This window comes from Sabethes cyaneus, chromosome 3 (genome assembly GCF_943734655.1).
Source record: "Sabethes cyaneus chromosome 3, idSabCyanKW18_F2, whole genome shotgun sequence".
NCBI classification, from domain to species: domain Eukaryota; kingdom Metazoa; phylum Arthropoda; class Insecta; order Diptera; family Culicidae; genus Sabethes; species Sabethes cyaneus.
Window position 1 is genome coordinate 219,840,661 of NC_071355.1, and position 26,638 is coordinate 219,867,298.

General features: G+C 39.4%; 2 protein-coding genes across 2 annotated transcripts; both read left to right on the forward strand.

Annotated features, from left to right (window-relative positions):
* The first annotated feature begins 684 nt into the window (after positions 1-684).
* LOC128743253 (uncharacterized) lies at positions 685-24,013 on the forward strand. The gene is made up of 3 exons (XM_053839798.1): positions 685-1,379; positions 23,524-23,678; positions 23,748-24,013. Exons 1-3 carry the CDS (start codon positions 1,325-1,327, stop codon positions 23,883-23,885), a joined length of 348 nt encoding a protein of 115 aa, XP_053695773.1. The 5' UTR covers positions 685-1,324; the 3' UTR covers positions 23,886-24,013.
* On the forward strand, positions 23,949-24,847 carry LOC128740736 (uncharacterized). The gene is made up of 2 exons (XM_053836301.1): positions 23,949-24,263; positions 24,331-24,847. The coding sequence occupies exons 1-2, from the start codon at positions 23,949-23,951 to the stop codon at positions 24,556-24,558; spliced, it is 543 nt and encodes a 180-aa protein (XP_053692276.1). The 3' UTR covers positions 24,559-24,847.
* The last annotated feature ends 1,791 nt before the right edge of the window (positions 24,848-26,638 follow it).

Genomic DNA, 26,638 nt, shown 5'->3' on the forward strand with positions numbered 1-26,638 from the left:
ACAGATGAGGTAGAATGATCCCTCAAGTTCCAGTTATTTAAATTATGTTTGCTACTGTTAGAAACGAAAAAAATCTAGATAATGCTCTTCCATTTCCTTTTTATTTTAGTCTATTCTCGTTAGTCAGGCAAGTAAGACAAGTAAAAATCTTACTTCCACTCATATGTTAAAGCCGATGTTTCCATGGTCTAGATATTAACCAACTAATAAGCGGCCGGACGCCAGTTTCGTGAACTTACAATTAATATCCAGGTATTAGATTCTGTTCGAAACACAGAAACTATCTTAACAAGCCCCACGATATAATTAACCGTCATTAAAGTACAATCAATTTGCAGATTTCCACCATAGCGGGAGTGCCGATGAAAAGCGAAACCATCCAGACGCCAAATAACGAACGACGCACGTACGTACCGTCTCTCGTCCGAACAAACGAGCCACACCGGTACTTGAAATTAAAGCCGAAAGCTTCTCCATCATCCGTGTTTGCAACTTGGAATCCCATGCGTTTCTTGTATATCTTTTATAAAACAACCGAGATTCGCGCTGAAGGCCTCAGTATATGATTGACCGATCCGCAGTTCAGAACGCTTTTCTCAAACAATAATAACAACAAAAACGACAACGACGATAGCAACAACGCGGACGGTTCAGATCGCATCAACCGATTGCCCCGACCAAGATTTGCCGCGATCACGCATTCCCGCATCGCTGCGCTGCGCTGGGCTGCGACGACGCGACGCTGAAAGGCGAGCTGAAAGAAAGAAACGAGCACAAAAAAAGCAGATCTTCTCCGAAGTGATTCGTAATTCTTCTGCCTCTTGTGCCACAAGCCACAACAACCGTTCCCTCCCGTAACTAATTTCGCAAACCTGAGCCAAACCTGTGCGCCCTGCGGGTACTACTCGAGTACACACACCTTTACTTCGTGTTGCTGTGGCTGCTGACTGCTGGCTGTTGGCTGCTGACCGGGACTCTGAGTCATTCGTACTCGCCGTTGTTGTTGCTGCTGCTTTGCCGGACTTGCGGACTTGCCGAGTCGCCTCGAGAGTGATCGAATAAAGACCCGGCCCAAGCTCACGAGAAGAGATCATTTAAAGGCAGCTGCAATCAGTGCTCGATCAATCATTGAGCCGTGAACGTGACATTGGAAGGATCGACCAGCGATCGAATATATCAACGAGATTCCACCAGCAGTCAGTGTGACCCCAGTAGACCTCTAGACAACGTGTGCAGAACCAACCCGGCCAGGAAGTGCTTTATATCGCGAGTGTTTGAAGAAATTCCAACCCGAAAGCAGCGCCGCTCAAGTGCAGAAGAGAAAATGAAGTGTCTAATCTTATCGTTTTTGGTCATTGCCTTTGTGGTCGAGAATAGCGGTAAGTGCGAATTATCTCCCGTTCGACCTCGACACGGGGGCCGATTGTCCGCGATTGCCCATGCGAATGTGCACACAAAGAAGCAGGAGGAGGGAGAGAGTTTTCTTTTATTTGGCACGTACGCTAAAAAGAAGCTGGATAATGATTAGCGTTGTCGATTCGGAGCTGGTGATGATGTGAAAGCGTAAAAAGTGCTTAAATACCATGTTTTACAGAAGAAAAATAGTCCACCGGCTAATTAAAACCAGTTCTGGACACCTTTCGCCAAAATATGTATGTTCCCTGTCGTCGAGATGCTTCATCATTTTGCCACTTGAAAAGTCTTGCTCGTGTCAGCCGGTTTTTCACCACGACTAAGTGAAACATATTTAATACATTGTCGTTCGGCTGTGTTTCAAGTTAATCTTGAGCTCGTATAGTGTAACGGTTTGACGAGAATGTTTTAATAATTGACTACCATAGCGAAGTAGAGCGGTGATAATCATCTCATTTATCCTACTTCTCCTCGCAATGTTATTTCGAAGTTCATGGCATTTTCCCAGTGGGGCTCGCTTATGCTGCTGCTGTTGCTGCTGGCTGACTGAATGCTGCGGTGACCGCTAATCACACTCTCTACCTCCCCAGCACGCTCCTCCCTTCGCACACGTGTGTACAATCGAAGATAATCGGACATCGCCAATAGCAGAACGGTGTACATATCAGTTGTGTTTTACAATTATTATTGCATGTCGATGTTTGTCTTACTAAAACCCTGTACAGTCCTTTCTGCGTGTGAACCATTTAGTCGACACCGGATATCCGCACGGATATAGTTTGTGGCGCATCACCCGAAACAAACATTTGTAGTTTACTAACTAACGTGTGTTGTGTTGTGTTGCATCAATTTCCATATAAGTGTTGAGTGTTGATTTATTTACAGTTCGAATTATACAAATTGCATCGGACTAAAGAGGCTGCATGTTTAAAATGGGTGTAAGGGTAAGCGGGGCAAGACCGCCCGCCTAAGCAAAACCACATGTATAAAAAAAAGTTGTAGCTCAATTTCTAATTTATCTGCTTTAAATGAACAATTGATCTATTACCTACATATAAAAAATAAAAACATAAATATCTGTAATGATTTTCTATTTTTTATTGCGATTTGGAAACACGTCCAAAAAATAGAGTTTTTTTTTCCAAGCGGGGTGAAACACGCCCACTAACGGGGTAAAACCGCCATAGCGTATAACTTTAACAATATTCAACCGATTTGAATGAAACTGGTGGCATTGGATTCATGAATTTATCTAATTTAAACAAATTGAATCAGTTTGCTATCAAACAATACATAGTTCCCCGAGATTCGCAAGTTCGAAAGAGTGTCCGGCAACCACTCGTATTGGAAGAATATCAGTAATATAGGTACCAACAGTCTTGAAATTGATACCGTGTAGTTTCCTTAGACAACAAGATGGCTCGGGTTAGGCATCCTGGAGTCAATCTTTAAGGACTAGAGAGGATCTAAGATAAAATATAACAATATGGGTATTAAAGTTCCTGGAATTGATCCGGTAGGCCATTTTTTGACCTTTCAAATTGTTCTGATTGATAAAGCAGATACATATTACTTTTCCATTTCTAAGATAATTTGCTATATTTTCATAAACAAAATATGTTTATTCCATGTTATTGGTTCCAAGAGGGAGGAATTATTAAAAAAAGCTATATCCTAGAAAACAAGATAATGTCCATAGCGCCCGCAGGGAAAATTGGCGATTTAGATTTTTCTAAACAGTCCACCAGCTATAAACTAAGCACATTTAAATTGTTTTATGTAAATCTGAGATCCTTTGGTCCAAACTATGCAATTATTTTAAAAATCTCCTTATCGCACTAGCATTATACACGACGGTCTTGCGCCGTTCGTTGTGGGCGGTTTTACCCCCAAATGACCGATTTGCACATTTCACTATTTATTTCAACAAAACTGCATGAACAGTTACCTAATTTAGGTACTGTCGGGTGAAGACAGGATCAGAGAAGCGATGTGGGTTGGATTTACTGAAAGTTTTAACGTTTTGAAGAAAATAAACCCTAAGTTCTGCGGGAACAAAGTTATAAAAAACGAAACGATTATAACGAAAAATCTATTTTTATTTATTTCTCCGATAGTTTATACGATATTGCTGTACAAGGTATTGTAAAATATTGCGTACGCATTCAGTAATATGACTGTCATCAACATTTAACACCAATTTGAGCAAGGCCCTGTAAAACCATGGTGGGCGGTTTTACCCCGGCGGGCGTTGTTACCCCGTTTACCCTTATGTTTTCAGCCGTGTACTGGGTAGGGCTGAAACCTAATGTGAATGTGACCGAATGAGAATTCGGTTGCTTGCATGCTGTCATTTGTAATTCATTCATAAAATCATTTCAAAGTCATATTTATACATGTTATACCATTCTGTTATTAAAATTTAGTAACAACCCAAATTAGTTAATGAGTGGTGGAAAACTAAAAAATCCACAAAATCGAAATGGTACCAATGTTGTAACCGTACGATAGAAATTTATCACGTCCTGGATAAATTTCCTTCCTTGGGTTTGTAACATTGAATTATCATACGATTATCGAAGTGCAACTCATCAAAATTTAATTAAATTACGCCGTACTTTAATTCGATTTTGGACTCTAATAAATTAAATGAGAACAAGTATCTAAATTCAATGGCCGTTTATATTTGGTTTCAATCAGTTATAGAAAAAAACACTTTACCCGTGCCTTTGGGCGAATGAACGTTAAAGCCCTTAAAAAAACTTGACCCGTGGCCACTTGACTAGCGATTCAAAAGGCCCGCCTTTCGGATTTCGTTCTTCTTTCTACCTTACTATTCTAATCCAAAGATGATTAAAAATTAGTTATGCTAATTGCTAACCAATAGTAAAAGATGCTCAATTTGTTTTGGAGAAATTAATAATACACTCACCTGTTCTTCAGAATAAAATAACAGTTGGTACGAGTTTTGAGTGATAAACTTTATATAATGAATTCCACTTTGTTATTGCTACTTAACAAAAACTGAGTCGTGAGCCCACAATATTAATAGGAACCAGAAAAATATATTCTCCGTATTTTGGTGGAACTTCAAGGCGGAGGTGGGTTGTGAAGGACTACGTACTTCCGCAGGCTCTTATTCCAAAATTTAGATTCTGGCCAGCCTCAGTGACAATGAATAAGTTGCGAGTTTGCAACAGAATCGATGACGGATAGTTACGGACCAATTTACTCGTCGATTTAGCCTCATTTATCATACCGGTTGATACACTTACAATCTTCTAACTCTTGCACTTTATTACACTTATCACAGCGCATCAAATAATATTTACCCGTTAAGAGGAAAGCCGGTTTGAAAACGATATTACATCATCCTGAATCATCCCACAAAACCCTGGTCCCCTGAATGGAAAGTCAATGTTATTATGTAAATATTATCTTCCATTTGACACGGCTTCCTTTGGAAGAAGAGTGGTCCAGCAGCAGCAACAGCAGCCAGCAAGTCGAAGGAAATGACTTAATCACATACTGCTTGCTGCTGCTGCTGCTGCTCTCATGAACGCATAGGATGCGCACATCTCGCCGTCGTGCCGCCTTATCTCCTGTGCTGTAATTAAATTACAATGTTCTTAGATGATGAAACGGAAAGCTTGCATTATTAAATGCACTTTGCATAAACGGTTCTAAGCTGTGCGGTATCACGCAACGCGAAGGAATGCAAAATTGCATTTAATCATATCATGCGTCTTAGAAGGCAAAAGATGCAGGTAGGACCTACGGAACAAGAGCGATAGCCAACAACGATATGTTGTCCGACGTTAAACGGGACGCCTCTTGTGCTGACCCGGCCCGGCCGTATCATTTGCGCTGATAGACATAATTGGCACTTTGGAAATACAGGGCTCTAATTATGCTTTACAGTTTCACAATTTACTGTGATGAGATTTAATATCTCATCAAGAAAGACGAATGGCTCTTATCTCTCTCTCTCTCTCTCTCTCTCTCTATCTCTCTCTCTCTCTCTCTCTCTCTCTCTCGTGTCGTTATTTTGAAAATGCTGAAATGTCGGTATGGTGAGACGGGTAGGTGAGGATGGTGTGGGGCTCAGGGCCTTTAATTATCACCGAATTTCAAACAAAACAGAAAATCTTTTTTCTTAGCATACATTGTTTTTTATGCCTCTGAGTTTCGTATGTACAACTGCACAGTGATTTTCATCGTAGTATACAAGTTCAATATATCGTGAAAATAGAACAGGAGAAAGTGATTTTCAAATCCACAATGTGATATTCACTTCAGGAAAAAAACAATTTTAAATGCAGTAAATGAAAAGAAAAATCTTATGTCCAACAGCTGAACGCAATAGATGCTAAATAACAACATAAATTTTTTTTTATTGATTTTCACTGCTCAAACGTGAATATCAGTTTGTTACAATATCACAGGGTGCTGATATTGTATATTCTCGTGCATGAAGTTCATGCTTGCTGCATTTAGTTATTATGTACGTTTGATCAAAGCAAGCAGATTTTCAATGCAAGGTAGACTGATAATCCAGAAGTTTGAACGCTTTGCTGATGAATATTAACAGCACTGGTGGGGCTATTATCTCTAAACATTTTAAAGTACGCCGCTCTAATTTAATTTGCGGAAATTTAACCCACTTCCGTTCTGCGGTTTTGTTGATAGATAAACTCTAAACCCTTTCCAACTTATATACATATTTACGATAGCTGATCTTTAAAACACCACGAATGAAATCGAATACTGCACTGTTTACGTGCGTAATCTTGAACTGTAGGAGCGAATTAGGAATCACATCCGCGTCATTCATTCTAGCGTAAACTGTGCCCCACACATAATTGCAAATATTTCTGCTTGAAAAACGGTGCAGTAAGTACCCAGCGAATATGATTCCTCCAATTGCAGCCCATGGCAGCAAATACCAGCACCCGCACGACTTTCAAGCAAGAAACCGTCGGTATAGCAGACAGCATAGTCGGAGTTTTTCCAATCTCGATGACGACTCCTCTCTAGGAGTAATATTACTTGAGACAACCCTGTACAGAAAAGTATGCTTAACGCAATATTGCCATAGTCATGAACTAAATACGGGTACAATCAAAAATGATCAACGGAGCCACTCTTTCTTAATTGAAGATTGAAGTTGAACACACAAACTCAAATATTTCAATGTATCCACATTGTTCCCAAGTAACAATGCAAGTTTTATTGCACTCTTATTGCGGATTTCATGGTCAATATTGGTCGTAAAAGCCATCATAAGAGTGAGATAAAAGCCAAATTCTTGCTTGGGTTAACAAAGCATTAGCCGTTATTGATATTTATACGTCACATAAATAAAAAGATCGAAATATTACTCGTATTTATCGAACAGATTCTCGTTACCATGTTTCCACAATTCGTTGCACCTACTGTATTATATGACATAAACAAAGTACAAACAGTCGAATAGTCAATGTAGGGTAACCAACGTATTTTGGACCCCCTCAGCAGCTGTACATAATTTGGACACTTACAGCAAAATCAAATGCAAGTGTCCAAATTATGTACAGCTGCTGATGGTCCAAAATAGGTTGGTTACCCTACAAACAGAACAAATAATCATTCGCAAAACTATCCGCATCCGAAAATCTGCAGGAGTAGGCCACCCCTGCAAAGTTTCATTAAAGAGTTAACGGGAGCACGCTTGTAAACCACAAACCACAAACACTTTGGTGCTCGATTTTATTAGCATAGCATAGCACAGCATAGCATAGTTTGACTGCCCGAGAGTTGCCCGCGATTGATTTAGATCAGCTGATATTGCACTAAGGACCATCAGAATAATGCTCGGGAGTAGCAGATCATTCTCAGTGTGCATTATCTGGTGATCTAACGGGTGACAACCAAAATTTTGGAATTTTTTCTCAAGCTGTCAAAAAAAGACAAAGATGCATGAAGAAGATCTGATCTACCGAAATTATATATACATTATCCATTGTTGAGAAAAAATTAGTGTACATTTGAAAACGGTCCGTAATCGGCTGTTCGGCGAAGCTTGACGTCGAAACAGGAGTGTTGTACGGCGATCATGCCAACTTTGTGAATGCATCTGTTGATTCTACCAATCAACTTTTTGCAATTCGTGGTTCTCTAGTTGTTTTTGTACACCAAGAAACTCAAAATCCCGAAAAAATCTTCGATTGGGCGCACTGACACAGATTTTTCTGGTCGTGGTTTTTGGGTAAAAATGGGATCGAATGGGTATTCAGGAATGATTGTGTTTTTTTGGCGTAATGCGATGTTGCTCTATCCGGACAAAACACGTATTGTCTGCACGTGTTGCATGATGTTTTTGTAGAAACGGGATCAAAATTTTCTTCAAACATTCGTCTGCTGCATCTTAATTGATAGCCAAACGAGAGGGCTTGTTGTTGAAGAAACGAGAAAGCGAACGATGTCCTTCTGCGTCCATAATTTTGGCTGGTCTTCCACTACCTTGCTTGCGAATAGTTGTTGGGTATCTTAGGATATGGTAAACAGTAAAAGCCGCAACATATTCGCTTTTTAAATGTTGTACTGTATACTTTTTGCCGAGATTTCTACGGCAGTTCGTAGAAGTGCACAACGCGCTTTCGAAATGCTTCTTGTTTCGTCGTCATTTTAAGCAAAACAAGGCAAGGATAAATAAAACAAAAAATATTGACAAAAAGCGAGAGAGAGAGAGAGAGAGAGAGAGAGAGAGAGAGAGAGAGAGAGATCACGTACATACTCACGTTTCTCTCTGAACTCGTTTGTTGTGGAGTATAGCAAAAGTAAAGCCTAGGTGCTACATTCCGTTATCGAAACTTGACCTTCTGCTTTTGTACGACAGACTTTGCAGCCCGTTGTTAGAATACAGGACAATTGCAGGGCTAGTTGCTACGATCCTATTGATTCCAACAGCCTCTCCCAGCCGAGATTCGAACATACGACGACGTATGTATGTATGACGTATCCACGACGACCTCGAGTCCAACTAGGAGAGCTGTTGTGGAGTATACGGGCCTCAAAAACATTTCAAAATTTTAGTTGTCACCCGTTAATTTTGTGATGATCAATAGCAAAGCTGGCCAGGCCCATGCAGGTCAATGTGGGAGGGAAAGGAATGTTAGTCCGACACTTGCTGCTACTAGAGACCGAGGAATTCTCTGTATCATCCACAAGTGTCACAGGAAGGAGTTGTTGTTAGTAGAAAGGAATTGATCTGGATCCACCGAGGCAGGTAGTGCGATCATTGTCATTCGAGCTCGAGTACGATTTGAGAACGTGTTTGATTAGGTGGCCATTGCGAAACAGGTAGTGGAAATCCGAAATACCGGTATAAGAAAAAACTATGAGAAATCAGTTCACCGCACTGAAAATTATGCGCTATTTACATATTCGATCATTTCGAAATCGCGCGCGGGCAGTTATTAGATACCGATGGGCATTTATTGCTATACACGAAATCCGTCCAGAAACAAACGTGAGTATTTGAACAAAAATCAATGAAGATAGAGCTGAAAGTGTACCTGCAGGTGTCGACTTTTCTGTTTTATGTCAGGAACATAAAGGTTAAACACGTTTTTCTCTCCAATTGTTGCTCAAATTGATGGCGATGACCTTCTATACCAACCAGTCCAAGCAACAATCTGAGTTTTATTGTACTCTTATGGTGGTCTTCAAGACCAATCTTGGTCTTAAATACCATCTTAAGAGTGTAATAAAACCCAAATTGTTACTTGGGAGATGACGCACAAGTCGCATTGTGGCCGTCAAAATCGGTTTATTGCGTGGAGAGTTCGGTGAATCTTCTATACTTCTATACTTCTGCTTGAAAAACGGTGGACCACTTTCCAAATGAGATAGTTTCCCTAATACCGGGTCCGTAAACTCTGGAGCCTTTGCAAGCTTTCATATTTGAACCATCTATAAAAAATCAGGTGGTTCCAGATGGAAGATCGGGTCCTCCATTATTCTACACCGAGCGATCTGTTATCACCTCATATGAAACGTCCATATTGGGCCTGGCTTCCATGCAGTCAGAAAAAGGGTGTCAAACTGAACTCCCGAAGAATGCAAAGATGACCAATTTGGTCACCCACGAGTATAGTCTTGCGCCTTTGTAACCATAATGCGCCGAACTTTGCTTCCTTCTTCACAGGAAGATGCAAAAGCAGTAAGCATAACATTGCCTCCATGGCTGCAGTAGGTGTTGTACGCATGGCACTGGTAACTGAAAAATAGGCCATGCGCTGAACATTATTTAGTTTGGCTTGGGGTTTCACATCATTCACATTTGGCCACCATACGACTGCAGCATAGGTTATCCTAGGCCGTACAATAGCAAATGACCAAAAGGCTAATTGAGGCTTCAATCCCCAGGTTCTGACAAACAGTGAGCTGCATGCTCAGATACCCGATGTTACTTTCTTAACAGCATCATCTAGGTGGACAGCCCTGTTCAGTTTTTTGTCGAGTATATTCCATTACTGAAGCTCAACCAGAAACCATTCAGTATAGGAGGAATAAAAGTATATTTCCTTTGCCTAATGAATGGTATAATGACTGTTTTGGTGGGGCTTACAATAAACTTCTGTTGTAAGCATCATAACACGGTGGTCGTGGTGTTAACACCCCTTAAATGCGCAATGTTGCTTTAAAACAACATAGTGAAAAACATCCCCAGAGCAAATTATGTTTACCGCCTTTAGATAGGTAAGTTTTTTTTATAAATGTTTTTTTCAGCGTGCGCATTTAAGGGTTAAAGCTCCTTGCAAGCGAATTGACAGTACTGCGTCAAACATTCTTCTGACTATCAGCACAACGTTGTCGGTCGCCGTAAGCAATGGTCTCAGAACCAAGCTGTGATAGCTTGTGAAGGAGTGCGTCGACCACCGGTGACCAGAGCAAGGGAGAGAGAACTCCTCCTTGTGGACATCCTTTAACCACCTAATTCTTGACCGACGTATCTCCCAATGATACTGTGATTTCTCTTCTCGAGAATATTACTTGAACCCAGCTCGTTGTAATGTGGTCGATTCCCTTTTGACAGAGAACCGTATTAATTGGTGCGAAGGACGAGTTATCGAAAGCGCCTTCCATATCAAGAAAAGCACAAAGTCCTGTCTCTTGATATTTGAGCGATTACTCAATTAACGTCACTAAACAGTGCTGTGCGGTTTCCGTATATTTACCGTGTAGATATGTATGTTGATTTCCATGCAACAAACACTCTTAAATAAAAAATTTTATGGTTTAACTGCATCCCAAACTACAATTATATCCTAATTATCAAACTTAAGTATGCTACCTGGCTCGTTAATTTTTTTTTGTATACCAGAAGGGCATTGGGTTAAAAGGCCACTGCGACAGTCTTAATGATCGTCTTTTGTGGTAGGCCCCGATTGCTGTACACAGTGCCAGTTAATAAAATTATATCAAACAGCGACCTAGTTATGACTCACAACACAGTTATTTGAATAATGGGCAAATTAATTACATATTACGTGGCACCTATATAAAATATTTTAATTTGAGCAGACAGGATGAATGGCTAATTTTTTCAAACCTGTATCACCATCAGGAGCGGAAACCCATTTGTTTATTTTTTATTATTATTATCTGAATATTGATCTTTGCACATTCTACAATCAGTAGTCAATAAAGGTTGAACCAATTTTCCGGATGACTCAAATATTATTACAAACTACTCTGTTGTTGTTGTTGTCTCAGTTTACGCTATCCAGCGGTTCCTGGAAAGTGTTTTCCAACTTGCAACTTGTTTACAATGAACCGATTGTCGCTCCCTGGGCCCTTGGTTATCGCCTAGAACGGCATTGATCGCAAAAACCTGTTTGCAAACCACACTTGCTGGAAACTTGAAACAGTTCAAAAGTCTATTTGTCAAAGAAATGAATCGAAATGCGCAATTTTCCTATGGCGGTGGAATACATTAATCGCCCGGTGTGACTCAGTGCTTGCATGCCTTACAATCTGTGTGCACTGGAATGAAGGAAACAATTAAATTTATTCAAATTCATTTCAAGTATCGAAACTATTTGCCAATGGAGACGGTCTCCGCCTATATATTTTATTCCGTACATAGGTGCATACTGTTTGATTGCGAAGTACGAATGCAAATTGATCCAGTTGATATGCGCTGGAAATAGAACAGGTTCGTTAACTGGTTGATGTGTCATGCCGTGGGTTCAATTCTATGCTGGAGAGTAATTTCTAATCAGCCAGTGTCACGCTCCCGCTTCTACTTCGAGGCAACATTCAAGCTTCAAGGTCGGCTAAATTACTCCTACTTGCCGTTACTTGCTCATTTTTCCTTTCCCACTCGACAGTAAACCTGATTAAATGATAAATTAGTAAGCAACTGCTCTAGCGCTCCTCACCTATCATCGAGACGTTTCGCGCATCCTAATGATCGAATTTATCCTCTAGGAAAACCAGTTCCACACGTTGCACGTCTCTGCACCTGAATGCTGAAAACCCGCGCAATTGCTTCCATATTTATGTACGTGTTGTCTCAAGCTGCCGGTTCTGCTTGCCCATTGATGATGGAGTGTTTGGAATATTCAGTAACTGGCGGCGATTTCCCGTGAATAGCTGCGGTTGATTTACCGAAAAATAGGTAATATCGGTGCAAAAGATAATGCGAGATAACTCAATTATACGGTTCGATGAGCACCTCCTTCAGTATTTTTTTTTATTTGGTTAGTAGCGTGCGGTTATGGTTATACGACAGCTGGTACGGACGGATACAGACACTCTGCTATTCAGGTATTTACTTTTTGTCGAGAAAGTATTATCCTTCGACTCAGGTGCTCTTGTGCCGGTAAAGTTGCAAATAATCCATCGTTTAATCAAGTGCCATTAAATAATTTCAAGTAATTGGGCAAAGAATGATACCAAAATAGCTTGTAATCGGTAGAATCGTATTGTACGAAACTGGAGAAAAATGCTAAACTAGAATACAATAATAATTGATGTTTTCTACAGCTACCCTCAGCTCATCCACCGCTTTCCAAAGCTTGTATCAGTTCATATCCACGCTGATAATAATTACAAACAGAACCAGCAATTTATTGCTCGGACAGAATTGTTTTAAAAATACTTTCATTTTCATCTGCAGAGGCCATAACCGGCCACCACTTCACATCACATGGTGTTATTTTTCACCACCCAAGTGAGAACAACGACTGGCAATGTAGAAAAAAAACAGTTAATGTGATTATACACAATAAGCAATAAATTTTCCGTTATTTTTCCGTTTTCGATTTCCTAACGAAAAACGGTGAATGGTAATTTTTTGCATTATGTATGGCTATTGAGTTCAGGTTAATAGCATTTTCCGGAATTGGTTGGCTTCGTTTCTTTTTCACCGCAGACCCAGGCCCGCTAGAACAAAACGAGCTGTTTGTTAACTGTTACTGCTGCGGGTATATGTAATCAAAATAATGATATCACGGGCTTAATTGCATGTTTTGATGAGGTAACAAAAACTGCACGTAAAAATCATTTTTGTTATACTTTCCACAAGCTAAATAAAAATCCAAATTAAAAAAATATTCGTAAATTTATCCCTGTTCACAAATTATCATCTAAAATTTGTATAATAAATGGTAATCCAATCACGCTCCTTTCAAGGTAAACTCATGGAAAGCTATTAAGACCACGATAATTGCGCTTCTGCTCTATGGGAGGCAGAAAAAAAGTAGAATGTAAATGATAAAGCTAATTACCATGAGGTGCTGTAATGTAATTAAAAAATCGGAGCTGAATACTTGCAGGTTTATCCGGGATAATTGTTTTCAAGTTGAACAAAAAAAAAGAAATCGTAAAAAACCTGAAGAGATGGCTAATCATCAACATCGTTTGCGGTAATCACTGGCTTGTCGGTGTGAAACAAAACATTCCCCAAAACAACATTCAGTCGAGTAGCAATCTATCCCGTTCGCGCCCAGTCATGTCGTTTGTCCCGACCGATGACTAGACAGATATACGGCACGATTTTTGATTAGAGTCATCTGCGAAAATGACTAGAATGACCTTCTGTTTAGAGCTCGTGAGATGAGCTAGCTCCTAGCTGAGTAATTCAATCTGTAGAATGGCGCTCGAATGGCTAGAACTGCTACCACAACATGCTATTTCGGAATTGAAATAACTGAAAACGAATCCGTACTTTATACTGTTCCAGCCTGCAGTCCCAGTCCACAGGTGAATTCCGTGGTGATTAATTAAGTAAACTTCAATCCGTTTTGAAGTACATTCGCCAAGCCCTCCTTGTGCTCGGTTTAGCTATAATCGCAAAGTGGAAAAAACCTTAACGATCGCAAAGGAAGACACTTCATGGATGTTTTGTGATGACCTCAACTGAGTTTAATAGTTTTCAAATCTGCTAAAAAATGACAAACTAGTCATTTACCCCGCCAGTAGGTTGAAGATAATTTTGCTGTTCATTTCGGAGTGATAAAAACTAAGTATATACTTATATACTTCTGTATAGATTTTTATTATAACTAAAATTTAAATATTGTTTACAAAACATTAACGTGTAATCACAGAGTAATCATATACTTATCTAGCTTCAAAGTAGCTATCATTCGAAGAATTATCAATGATTTAACAAAACTGGGCAGGCTATAAGCCGCCAAATTTATTTTATTGGCAACATAACGTTTGCTTGAGTTCAACAAGTTGGTTGACCGAACTCAAGTTTTCCGAGCTTTTCGTTTAACTCCTCCTCCGTCGTCTGACGTAGAACGCCGGCTCGTTTTAAACTGTTTCTCGCTTCCAACAAATTATTTGAGTGTTTTTATGGTTCCGCAAGACGCTGGTTCAATACCGTCTGCACGTTATTACCTGCATATCCGATGGCCTGTGTTCTGTAATGGCAGGATGCCATATCCGGCCAAAACAGCACGAGACAATCGTGTTACTTCAGGCAGCATGGCAATAGCCGTTTTTCATACGTTCAGGTTAATTTCTTGTTAACGGTCCCGATTACAATGAAAATATTGCTTTTCAAGCCACAAGTACAGACAGTCTGCCAAACCAAATATTTTTGAGTCAACTTTGACAGTTTCCTATGTTTGAAAATATCTGCTACCTTTCCCCTTTCGATTGTCGTATGAAATTCCTGCTCAAAGAGCTATTTAAAGTTTGTCTTGGCGTAGGTTTCGTCTTCCGTCACCAAGCAATCGAACATCGTCAGCATAATCGTGTTCAAACCGTGTTTTGGTCGTCTTGTTTTGTTTATCGTCATGAATTTGGGTCACTATTTTCTTATAAGTCGACAGTCCAGCTCGTTTTCTATCAAAATGTATCTCAAGCAGCACACGTTTGGCACTTTTAGTTGCAGCAACTCTTTTATGACTAGAATTGGGCACATATCGGTTGCCACAACTGGTTTGTAACAACTGTGCTACTAGGGATGGATGCCGATGACACTCCTAGCTAGTTTTCGTCGTTACTACAGCTACCGATTTTCGGTTCCTCCTGATCCAAGCTTTCTGGTCTGGGCAAACGTTCTTTGAACACTTTTATTACATTGATGGCTGTTCATTTGGCCACTTTTAACCATTTCGCTGACTCGACGTGAGAGTACAGACTGTCCCAAAAATTTTGAATGCAGTTTCACATTAGAAATAAAAATAAATGTTCGACAGTTTTTATTAGGTACTAACTGACCCGGCAAACTTTGTATTGCCACAAATTAAACTGTGCTGTACGTAAATCGTAAATCTCGGACGACTTTTTTCACGATGTCGAGTTTTGCAAGTTTCTGAGGGGTTCAACCTTGGATGAACCAATTGTCGATTGACTATAATGCGGAATATAGTGTTTCGCGGAAAGTACCATTTCGCGGGTGTGATCCTCTCCTTACTCGCTATCGCTCGTTCGAACCCAACTAAAGGAAAGTAATAGAGGTCAATAGACCTAGGAAAACGAATAAATCTAAGCAGCCTAGAATAAACCCCGCAGTGGCCGGCGTTTGAATCGTCAGGTGTTACTATAGGTAGTTTTTAATGGTCTTTTTATTGACTAATGTTTTATGGAAGAGTCTAAAATTTCTCGAGTTCGATTAGGTTTTAGTTATGCAAAACTTTCTGTCTTATTTATATGAGAGCCCTACCCTTCCAGAGAAGAGAGGGGTCTCAAACTATCATAGTAAAAAATCCTGCCACCATATAGTGATGTCCGATTTTCTCAGTTAATCGATTAACGAGTAATCGAATAGTTTTTTATCAATTGTTATTCGACACGATTAATCGTCTGTGATTAATCGGGTAATCGACGAAACTTCGATTACTCGTTGTGTATACTGCCGCTACTCGCATGGCAGTCCCATTAATATAGGAAACTCCATAGAAAATGGGACTGTTATGTGAGTAGCGGCAGTATAGGTGGTGGATAAAGCGTAGTAAAAATCGAACACCGTTACATTGTAACTCTCTTGCTGTTGATAGATTTGGGATTGCTGACGGCAGATGGTTTCCAGTATTTTTAGATAAAAATTCATTGAAATCCTGGTTTTTATTTGTAAAATTATTTTCAATGAAAATAACTTTTTATCTGTATGTTGGATAACTCATCCAACAAAGCTGGTACGACCAACTTGGGGGTGTATTATTTGGAACTCTAAATCAACAAAGTCCGTTGTGGGTGAATTTCACTGACCTACTTATGTCTTGTATTACATGCGCTATTGCTTCATTGGATAGCAACAGCTTATAATTATCGTTCAAGCTTGAAAATGGTATCCTCGCTTTAGTTATTACTGACCTGTCCTGTAAAAACAAGTTGTATCTGTAAACTGAGAAGCAGTTTAGTATGCGGTAGTTGTCGAAATGAATTTTCAAAAAAGCTTTGGCTCAAATCAAATACAGCAATGATTCGCTTGCTTAAGGATTCGTTAATTGGACGGTTCGTTAGTCGAAAAATCAACTATGGGCTATCTCCAACCAAAAAGCAAAACACATCCAATTGTACGCGTACCCCTGAGAATGAAAAATAAGTTATTTCAAATAATAGCACAGAAACCGGAAACCAGCGGGACCAACCAACAGAACTAATATTTTAAAAATGATTCACGATGACAAATGTAAAAAGAGATATTTGAACCTTTTCGTTCTCATGCGAAATCCCACGCATGCGAATTCGATTAGTCTCTGTTTGCCTTGCCAAAGAGAGTTTTAAGTTTGTTCGCACTTCACTTAAGGGCCAAACCACCCCATCGGCAGGCAACCATGTTTTCGCTGCCAACATCTCGTGTGTACGAAAATGAGATAGCATGTCAGCACTGCGTTTCACTCAACTGCGAACAGTTTGATTTGGGCCCGCTGTCAAATTTTGAGCCCAGGACATGCTGTCGCTGACGTTCACTGCATCTCGTTATAGAGAAGGGGGGGTTAAACAGAATGCTGCGTCAGCGCATCCGCCTGCGTTATTCTGACAGTTTTCCAATGGGTTTACTGTCAAATTGACACTGAGGGGTGCGTTGATGCAGCATTCTGTTTGGGCCTTTACACGGAATCTCTATGCCGAGTTGTCAAGATCGTCAAAAGTTGCTTGAAAACGGTGAAAACACAAACAGAAATATTTCTTTCTCTTTTTTTCTCGCACATAAAAGATATCATGAATAAACCTTTGCACGGTGCCTAACCTCAACTCTGGTTTGACGTTTTTGTGTGTTTTGTTTTGATTCCCTTTGTAACCTAATTTTATTGCTAGTGGGTTTATTACTTGTAATTGGTACCACTTGTTTGCGGAAACCGGAAATACCCGACTTTTCCGAAGCAGGAAAATGATAACAGTTCTGTACAACATACGAAGGTAAGGTGCTGCCACTTGGATAAGTTTAGTCTATGAATGAAGCAAAAGCAAGATAGGAATTTCTTAAAGAGTGCGAGAAACAGAAAGATCTTAAAGCATTCTTCTCTCACACTCACAAGCATGCACAAAAATCTGAAGATCTGACATCGCTGATGGCCAGTTCCATGAGGGTAAAAGAGAACGTGTATAGCTTCGAAGTCGCGACAAGTTTAATTTAAGCTTTCCGTTAAAATTACCATGTGGGCTTCACGTCATTTTGAGTTCAGCAAGCATAAACCTCAAAAAGCAGTATTCGTGTCAGTAATCGATGCGACTGTAATCGATTAGTTCGATTATGTGTTAGGCGTTATTCGATTAGAAATTATTCGATTATTCCATGCTGTAATCGATTACTCGATTAATCGAGCGATTACCGGACATCACTACCACCATAAACCCCCACATGCCAAATTTAGTTCCATTAACTTGATTTGTTCCCGAGTTATGAGACGTTTGTATTTCATTTGTATAGGAGCACCCCGTCCTGAAGGGGGAGGGGTCTGCATTCACCATAGAAAATTTCAGCCTCCAAAAGCCCTCAAATGCCAAAGTTGGTTCCATTTCTTGATTAGTTCTCAAGTTATGCAAATATTTGTTTTTCAATTGTATGGTAGCCCCCTCTCTTAGAGGGGGAGGGGTCACATGCCAAATTTGGTTCCATTTACCTGATTAGTTCTCGAGTTATGAGGAATTTTGTGCCATTTGTATGGGAGACCTTCCTCCCTCCCGCCCTCTTAAAGGGAGAGGGGTCAATTCACAATTAAAAAAATGTCTGCCTCTGAAACCCCCACATGCAAAATTTGGTTCCATTTGCTTGATTAGCTCTCGACTTTTGCAGAAATTTGTATTTCATTTGTCTGGGAACCCCCTCTCTTAAAGGAGGGAGGGGTCTAAATTCACCATAGAGAAAATTTCTACCTCCAAAAATCCTCACGTGCCAAATTTGGTACCGTTTGCTTGATCAGTTCTCGAGTTATGAGGAAATTTTTATTTCATTTGTATGAGTGCCCCCCTTCTTAAAGAAAGAAGGGGTCTCAGTTCACCATAGAAAAAAATCTTGCCTCGTAAAACCCTTACATGCCAAATTCGGTTCCATTTGATTGATTAGTTTCGAGTTATGCAGAAATTTATGTTTCATTTGTATGAGAGCCCCCTTCTTAGAGGGAGAAAGGGTCTCAAACCACAAAAGAAAACAATTCTGCCTCCAAAAACCCCCACATGCCAAATTCGGTTCCATTTGCCCACCCCATCGACATCTCTATAACGAGCTGCAGTAAACGTCAGCGACAACATGTCGTGGGCTCAAAATTTGACAGCGGGCCCAAATCAGACTGCTGGCAGCTGAGTGAAACGCAGTGCTGACATGCTATATCATTTTCACACACACGGGAGGTTGGCAGCGAAAACATGGTTGCCTGCCGATGGGGTGCATTTGCCTGATGAGTTTACCCCTCTTAAAGGGGGAGGGCTCCTAATTCGCCACAAAAAGAATTCCTGTCTTCGAAAACCCCCACATATTAAATTTGGTTTCATTAGCTTGATTAGTTCTCGAGTTATGCAGAAACTTGTGGTTCATTTGTAAGGGAGTCCCCCCTCTTAGAGGGAGAGAGGTCTCTAACCATCAAAAAAACCTTCCTCGGCCTCAAAAATTTCTGCATACAAATTTTCACGCCGATCGGTTCAGTAGTTTCCGAGTCTATAAGACAGACAGAAATTCAATTGCTTTTTTACGCGGTTTGTTTTTTACGCAACTATTACGTATTCGTAGAAGAATCTTCGACATTGGAATAAGAATATTTTGTCACTTTTTCTGGTGCACATTGCCAATACAGACATCAAATTCTTCTAGTCAAATCGCCGTACGAAAAATATCGTCTATTTGTAGGAACGAAGAACCTTTATCTCTTTTTGTGGTCTACTTCCCAAGCACAGATATCAAATTAGTATCACTTGTTTTGTACAAGAAAATCACAGTAAACAGATGGTGTATTTAGCTGTCGTCCCTGCCTGTGAAGCAAGGTGATCACGAAGAAAATGTACCTATGGGTAAATTTGATCTTGAAGCGAAGAATCGCAAATGAACGGCAAACTTTACAACGAGCAAGCATCGAAGATTACTGGTGAATCGCATATAAGCCGAACTTGTATGCGTGGTAGCGAATCCGAGAATTGAGTTGAAGAATTCGTGAGTTACCCAATGTATGAATGCAAAGCTTCACTCAAGACGCAAACCACTACATTCACTTGGTCGAGTACTGCCGTTATTGAAAGCTCCGTGAATACTCGAATCGATGAATTTATACAACATTGCTCTTGCCGTATCAAAAATTCCTCTTCATTGTACTCGGTTCTGGGCTACTGGTCACCAATTCGTTGTGCGTCTCGAGTCGGCTCGTCGACTCGGCGAGTCGGCAAGTCGGCTTCAACCTGGTCGAGCCATCTAGCACGTTGGGTCCCTCTATTGCTGGTGCCGGTGGGGTTCTTGAAGAGGATTTCACTGGACAGTCGTCCGGCATCCTTGCAACGTGGTCGGCCCACCATAGTCTTTCATCTTTCGCCAAATGTACGATGGGAATCTCTCCAAGCAGTGCTTGAAGCTCGTGATTCATACGCCATCACCACTCTCCGCTTACTACCAAAGTTACTGTCTCAAATCCGTCAAGGACTACCGGTCTGACTCGCATTTTGTACATCATCAACTTTCGTGATGGTAACTAGAATCTAAATTATGGAATGACACCCTGAGGTAAGACGTAGTCCCATATCAAAAAAGTACTAGCTAACTAGGATATAAATTTAATTAAAACTTTACAGAATTTGACATATTTCTGAAATGTTCGAAACAGATTATCTCATAATTTTTAACATAAAACTATAACTCATTATGCGCTGTATTTGTTGAATTTTGATCTGGATTCCATTTGAATAAGAACGGTTTTGACGTTCCACAAGGAAGTAATGTTGACCCAGAGCATTTTGTAAAATTATCGCACAAAATGGACCAAAAGGTCTTAGAATTTCATGATATTTTGCAGGTAAGTATATTTAAAGGATTTAAAGGAAAGAAAAGGCTTATATAATCGGAACAATACTGTATTTGGAAATGTTGAAAGCTTGTCTATTTTTCTAGAAAACTCCAAAGAAAATTTGCTGATTTCATCGGATACCGCTTATTTCTAATATTCATAACTTAAACAATTTTATAAACTTTAAAAATCATTTTTAAATGTAATCAAATTTTCTCAGCACCCTTGGTTCACACCCACTTGCGCTCTTCGCTTTTCACTCGGTGTAAATCAGGAGTGTGCCGTAACTCTATAAGCATGACAACTTTTAGATTTTGGATCTATCAATTATAGATGGTGCTAGCGTGCACGTTTAATATGCAAAGCAAATCCTTGGTGCTAAATTCCGCTTTCGAAACGTGACCTTTTGTTTTTGTTAGACTCCGCTGCCAGCTGTTAGAGTACAGGACCAATACGAGGCTAGTGCTTCAATCCTATTGACTCTAACAGCCTCTCCCTGCCGAGACTTGAATATATGACGACTGACTTGTTAATTCAACGTCGCACTTTGAGGTCAACTGGGAGGCAAATATGCGCTCCGTAGCAAGACAAAGGATATTTCTGGTTTATTTCTTGCTAGAAATAACCGTCTCCTTGTAGCTATAAAAACACCATCCATTGTAATATCGAAACTTAATTTATTTAAAAAAAATTATCACAAAAAGTAAAAGATTATAGGGTAAGGGATCTAGTTTTCGACCCTGTGCTAGTTTTCGCACCACTGCTGAAACATTCATCAAATAGATTCCTAAGAAAAAGGTAGAGAAAAGCTATTATTTAGGATATTGTCAAGGTTGTTATTTTGCTAGAAATTTTGCAATACCCCACCAAAATTGGCCTCTGTACGTCCAAATAATCAATTTTTTTTAAGCTGGGATTGGAGTTCGAGTGTTTTCTTTTCGTCTAGTGAAAACATACGAAATCAAAATTTCCATAAATTGTGTATATTAGGACACTGAATTCATGCAATATGTTATTATACAAAGAAAAGGCAATATTTCTGTCCAATTTTCTTTTGTTACAGTGCATATTTGTTTTTTATTAAGTAATTAAAGACGTTTAAAAAAGTACGAAAATTGGAACGCGAAACTGTTTGTGATCTAGTTTTCGACCGGTCGAAACAGCCTGCTCTATGCTTTCAAAAACGCTTGTTTCATTTTTCGACCTCGCTCAAAAGCCATGGAACCAGACCCGAAAGTAATTGTATGATTTCAGGCGTTTTCCGGGATTGCATTTCAAACATTTTCCATCTATTCATTCAAAGGAGAAGGGTAATTGAAATAGTCTACAAAAAAGATTTACGGTTTAGTTTAAAAAGAAATAATACCAAAGTGATATTAAAGAAATGTTGCAGTTATTATCTTGCATTAAATTTATCAATTTAACCAACGCTCGACTTTGAAAATACATTACTTTGTACTTGGGTCGAATATTAGAACACGCAAGGGTCGAAAACTAAAACAAGGTATCGAAAATTAGCCCAATGGGATATTGAATTGAAACAAGAAAATGAGTGAAAAATCTACATCGCACACTTATTTCCTTTGAAATATTAATTAAATATACATCCTTTTGTACTATTCTATCATATTTTCGTAAAAATGGCGCTATTTGGACGATATATTGCATTTTGTTAGCCTTGCGCTGGTTTCATAGGTCGAATTATAGTGCCCTTACCCTATTTTTCTGAATTACTGACATGTTGTGTAGAAAAATCTCGACTTGTTAGAAAAAATATAAAAAAAGTTTTGATCCTCAAATCGTTGAAAACAAAACAAATATTTTCAATGAATTTGTAATTATAAATAAGAGGGAATCCAACGATTTTCAAAAAACTCATTAAAATATCTTTATCATTATCATTAAAATCATTAAAATTGGTCCAAAACAATGATTTTCTGGCCTCTCGTAACTCAGAAAGGAGAATCCCAAACATTAAATAAAACTACTGATTTAAAATTGGCCATTGCAAATTATTTTTAAAGTTTTTGTCACTCCCCCCCCCCCTCCTGGAAATTGGTTTAAAGAATCGGGGAGCAAAAAAAAAATATTTGTAGGATATGAGTTAATTTTTTTTCATAAAATCAATTGTCAATTCGCAGAATAAAAAAGAAAAATAGTTTAAAAATCTCTCGATTCAACGAGTTAAAGCATTACTTTTAAAAATAATTAACAATCTGCGACCTCCAATAAAACAATTAGCCTTGAACTTTTAACTTTCAACGTCCAAAGCTACTTCTGATTCAATGTTTCTTTTCGTTCAACAAATCATTTTATACAAATTAGACAACTCTCGTGCCTCGTTCAGTATAATCGCCTATTTGACTATAATTATACGTAAAGCCCATTCTGGCGCTTAGCACTTAAACTCGTCACGACTAGAAACCACCACGATGACTCCATCGACAATATGAATATGCCGTCGTCGTCGCGTCGTTCCAACTCTGTAGAATGCCAGACGCACCGTCGTCTACTGCTCTGGTGCTGATGGTGCGATGAAGTAATAAAATTATATGTAATCACATTCGAAATTCATAAAACTCATTGAATGTGTACGTCATCGTTACGGATCTGATGATGAGATGCGCTGGTAAAAGGTTGCCCATCATTTTTTCCACGGTTCATGAAATGTCTGACTGTAAGGTACTACACCATAAGGTGAAACTCGTTCTAGCGGAACATACCGATGATGCCAAGTGGAATGAGATCCTCGTAGCGGAGTATTCTTTTCAATTTTCTTTTCTTTTTCATCGAAACCGTAGAGATAAATGAAGTATTTTATCAATATTCAACTGTCTTCGTCAATCAATCTGTGTTAATATGTAATAACATAAGTACCTAAAATCATTTGCATGAATTTCATCACTACATGTATGTATTATACCACAACATTCCCATCGCATGATTCATTTGCATGTTTCATAATTCTATCTATTTGCACGACAACTGTTTCTTACTTTTTGTATTTGCAACCGAGTGGGGGAGCCGTTTTATTCAAGCACATCTGCATGACAGCACCTACACATAACAACTGCCTGAATTTTTCCGTGGATTTGAATGTAAGCACCTTCCATTGAGATAAGATTCAGATTTTGGAAGCCAATTTTCTCCTAATATAATTTTTTGCATCTTCCAGTTGCTGCCCCAAGGCATCAGGTATTACAACATCGCGACGGCTTTATTCCGGTGTATATCCGGTACGGAGATGAACCGCTAGCAGACATCAATCCGGCCTTGGCTGCAGCCTTCCACGAGCCTGTGACGCGTGTTAGCCGCGCTGAGCTAGCGCAAGTCAGTATTTCTTTAAAAAACAAATAGACTAAAACCCAGTACCATTATTCCACGCATTTCATTTCCCAGAAGCTGCAGGCTGATGAATCTCCACTGAACAATACCTCCAGCAATTCAACATCCCATTCGGCATCCATATCGGCGTCGGACGAAATTCGCGCAGCTGCGAGAGCAGCCGCAGCAGCAAAAGCGGTTCCGGCTGTCTAAAATTTAGAAACCATCGGGAGGAGTAGCAAACACACACCCAGCCCAAGACAGTTACCCGGTTCGATGTTACTAAACATTTCGTTTTCACAATTCTGTACTGAACAAGAGACTTTAATAAAGCCATACCAGAGCCGAAATAATAATGATATCTATAGTTTCACCCTGCTTATAACCCACATTCTCCGTCAGCATGGTTTCAGTTTTAATTGTATCATTCCAGACTCGAAGCCCTTGAAATACCAAAGTCTTCCGAAAAAGGATGGATACGTGCCTGTCTACATACGTGTAGGAAACACTCCATTAGAACAGATCAACCGTGATTTGGCTGCAGCCTTCCAGGAAAGTAACGCCCGCAGCATTCGAGGAACAGTGATTCAAGTAAGAAAGCAAAAGTTTACCACATCCAAACTGTAGTAGGTACAACATTTTTTCCTCTTCTTTTTAGCAACTCAATCGCGATGCACGATTCTCTTCCGAGTCCAGCAGCGAGGAGGCAACTAACCTGATCCCGAAGCTCTTGGATCCCAACTATCGAAGTATCAGTGACTCTAACTCAAACTCCAACGAATCCAACTCGTCCGAGATACTTCTAAACTACATCGCATCGCTTAAACCAGGGGTGGCCAAGCCGGCAGTGGCCAAGACAGCAGTAGTATCGAACAACGTAATTTAGGAAGCTAAATAAAAGAACTAAATTCGCGTGTTCCACTGCTATTTGATGTGTCAGCGGACTAGCGAAACAAAGCTACATTAGTAGGTAGTACTGCCAACTGCGTAGAGGCACGCAATTTTTTTTCACATTCATCTTCATCCAGTTTATAAATATTTAATATTCATTATCAGTTTTAAGATTGCACTGCATTTTAGACAACGTAACACACATGCTGTCCTGATAAGAGATTCCAGCAGGACACTCTGTTCGGAATGAATAAAACAAACGCAACCCGTAGGAAAAGAACCGATGTAGTTTTGTTTTGATTGACTCAGATGACCTTCAATCTATAGAGTGGAATGATTATTTGACGACGGAATTGCTTCCAGGAATTGTAGCGCGAGAATGGGTGAAATAGCTTATGGCTCATGTGGGTTTGAGTGTTAAATGCATCTGAACAACAATTTTTTTCAAATGTTGTTTAACTTAGCTGCCGGAGGTTCCTTTTCCAAAGTTATTCATTTTAAATAGCAGCTAAATCAAAATTAATTAGATGTAACAAGTTGTTGCCACTGGCGTGCCCAGAGGTGGAACACGGTGTTTTAATAGTATTATGTTCAGTACGCTTTTTTCAGAAGAAATACGCGTAGCTGCGTTTAATATTTGAGGTTTTCTAAGCCCAAACATGTTTTGTAGAACTGATGCCCTTACCTCCGGGCACACCAGTAATCGTAGCTCCACAACATTAAGTGTATGAGGAAAAATATAACATTTCTATAACTTTAGTGAAAAAAATATTCAAAGATCCTCCAAGCCTTCGTTCCTGGCAAAAAAGAAACTTGGCGATGCTCACCATAAATAATTTATGTAAAATAAATTCGTCACAAAGTGCAATTTTTCGTTTCATTATAATGAACAGAATCGTTGCAATAGTTGTGAATTCTATCCACACATAAAGAAAGTAATAAAACGAGAGAAGCACTTTTCTCATATTTATACCTTTCTCTTTGTGCTCTTTAGATGAGAGACTTTCGACTTTGTTCTTGGCAGCTACTACAGATTGCAGTAGGGGTAAAAGCGAAACAAAAACACCCATGAAGAAGTTGCTATTTCCAGGGAGCTTCTCAGAACAAAAAAGAGAAAAAGACACATTCCAGCGTTACGGGACACCATCCCTACTATGGAAATCAGTTGCTATTTCATCAAATCCCTGGCATTCAAATGGAAGATAATGTCCTCGTTGATCACCTATTTTACAAGGTATTTGCCAAAAAATTGGTAAAATAGGAAGCAGTTCACATAGTCAAAATGGGTGCTAATTGTGTCCCGTAACGCTGGAATGTGTCAAAAGAATATTTGCACTTTGCTCAGTTTTCAGTACGATGGGTTGTTCTCCGTTTTGTTTCGCCTTCACTTGCTGTCAGTACAGACGACTGTTTGAGCAACCCGCACGTTGTTCATCCTGCTCATTGAGAAGCAACAAAGTGTTAACACTTTAAATACATCGATGCATTTTTCACTAGTTTCACAAATGTTCCAGCATAGTTCTGCTCATTAAGATGAAGATGAAGATGAATTCAAAGATCAAAGTGCTCCGTAATGAGGAGGTTACACAGTGTTCAGGTTGCTCAAACAGCTGTCCGTACTGAAAGTAAACGAAGACACATACACAATGGAAAACAAAGGCTCGCATTGAAAACTGATCAAAGTTCAAATATTCCTGTTCTCTTTTTGCTCCGAGGAGGTATCACCACAGCACACAGTGCGTTGAACCATAGACAAAAATCGTTTTTCACTTTTTTTTTAATCGGGTATACTAAGTATTTAGAACTGTTTATAGAAGCCTTCTGCTATATAAACAAGTATTAGTTTGCTTGGGAAAGCGCCACAACTACTATTACAAGCGTTCAAACTGTCAAATTGCAAAGTGGATTTTACTTACAAATTTTGCTTTCATTTTTGAAGGTTATTCATCACGCTCGTAAAAGTTTCATAGTTTGTGTAATCAAAATCTTCAAAATGGAGAATAACAATCAAGGTTAGTAGAATACATTTTGGTTATAGCAAGAATTCATTTTGACCTCACTCCTAAAAAATCGCC

What these genes read in the sequence shown, in the direction of transcription:
- LOC128743253 (XM_053839798.1), top strand. Translation starts at nt 1,325, where the DNA reads ATGAAGTGTCTAATCTTATCGTTTTTGGTCATTGCCTTTGTGGTCGAG. An exon ending in CTTTGTGGTCGAGAATAGCG is followed by an intron (nt 1,380 to 23,523) that starts GTAAGTGCGAAT and finishes TGCATCTTCCAG; the next exon opens with TTGCTGCCCCAAGGCATCAG. An exon ending in GCCGCGCTGAGCTAGCGCAA is followed by an intron (nt 23,679 to 23,747) that starts GTCAGTATTTCT and finishes TTCATTTCCCAG; the next exon opens with AAGCTGCAGGCTGATGAATC.
- LOC128740736 (XM_053836301.1), top strand. Translation starts at nt 23,949, where the DNA reads ATGTTACTAAACATTTCGTTTTCACAATTCTGTACTGAACAAGAGACT. An exon ending in TTCGAGGAACAGTGATTCAA is followed by an intron (nt 24,264 to 24,330) that starts GTAAGAAAGCAA and finishes TCTTCTTTTTAG; the next exon opens with CAACTCAATCGCGATGCACG.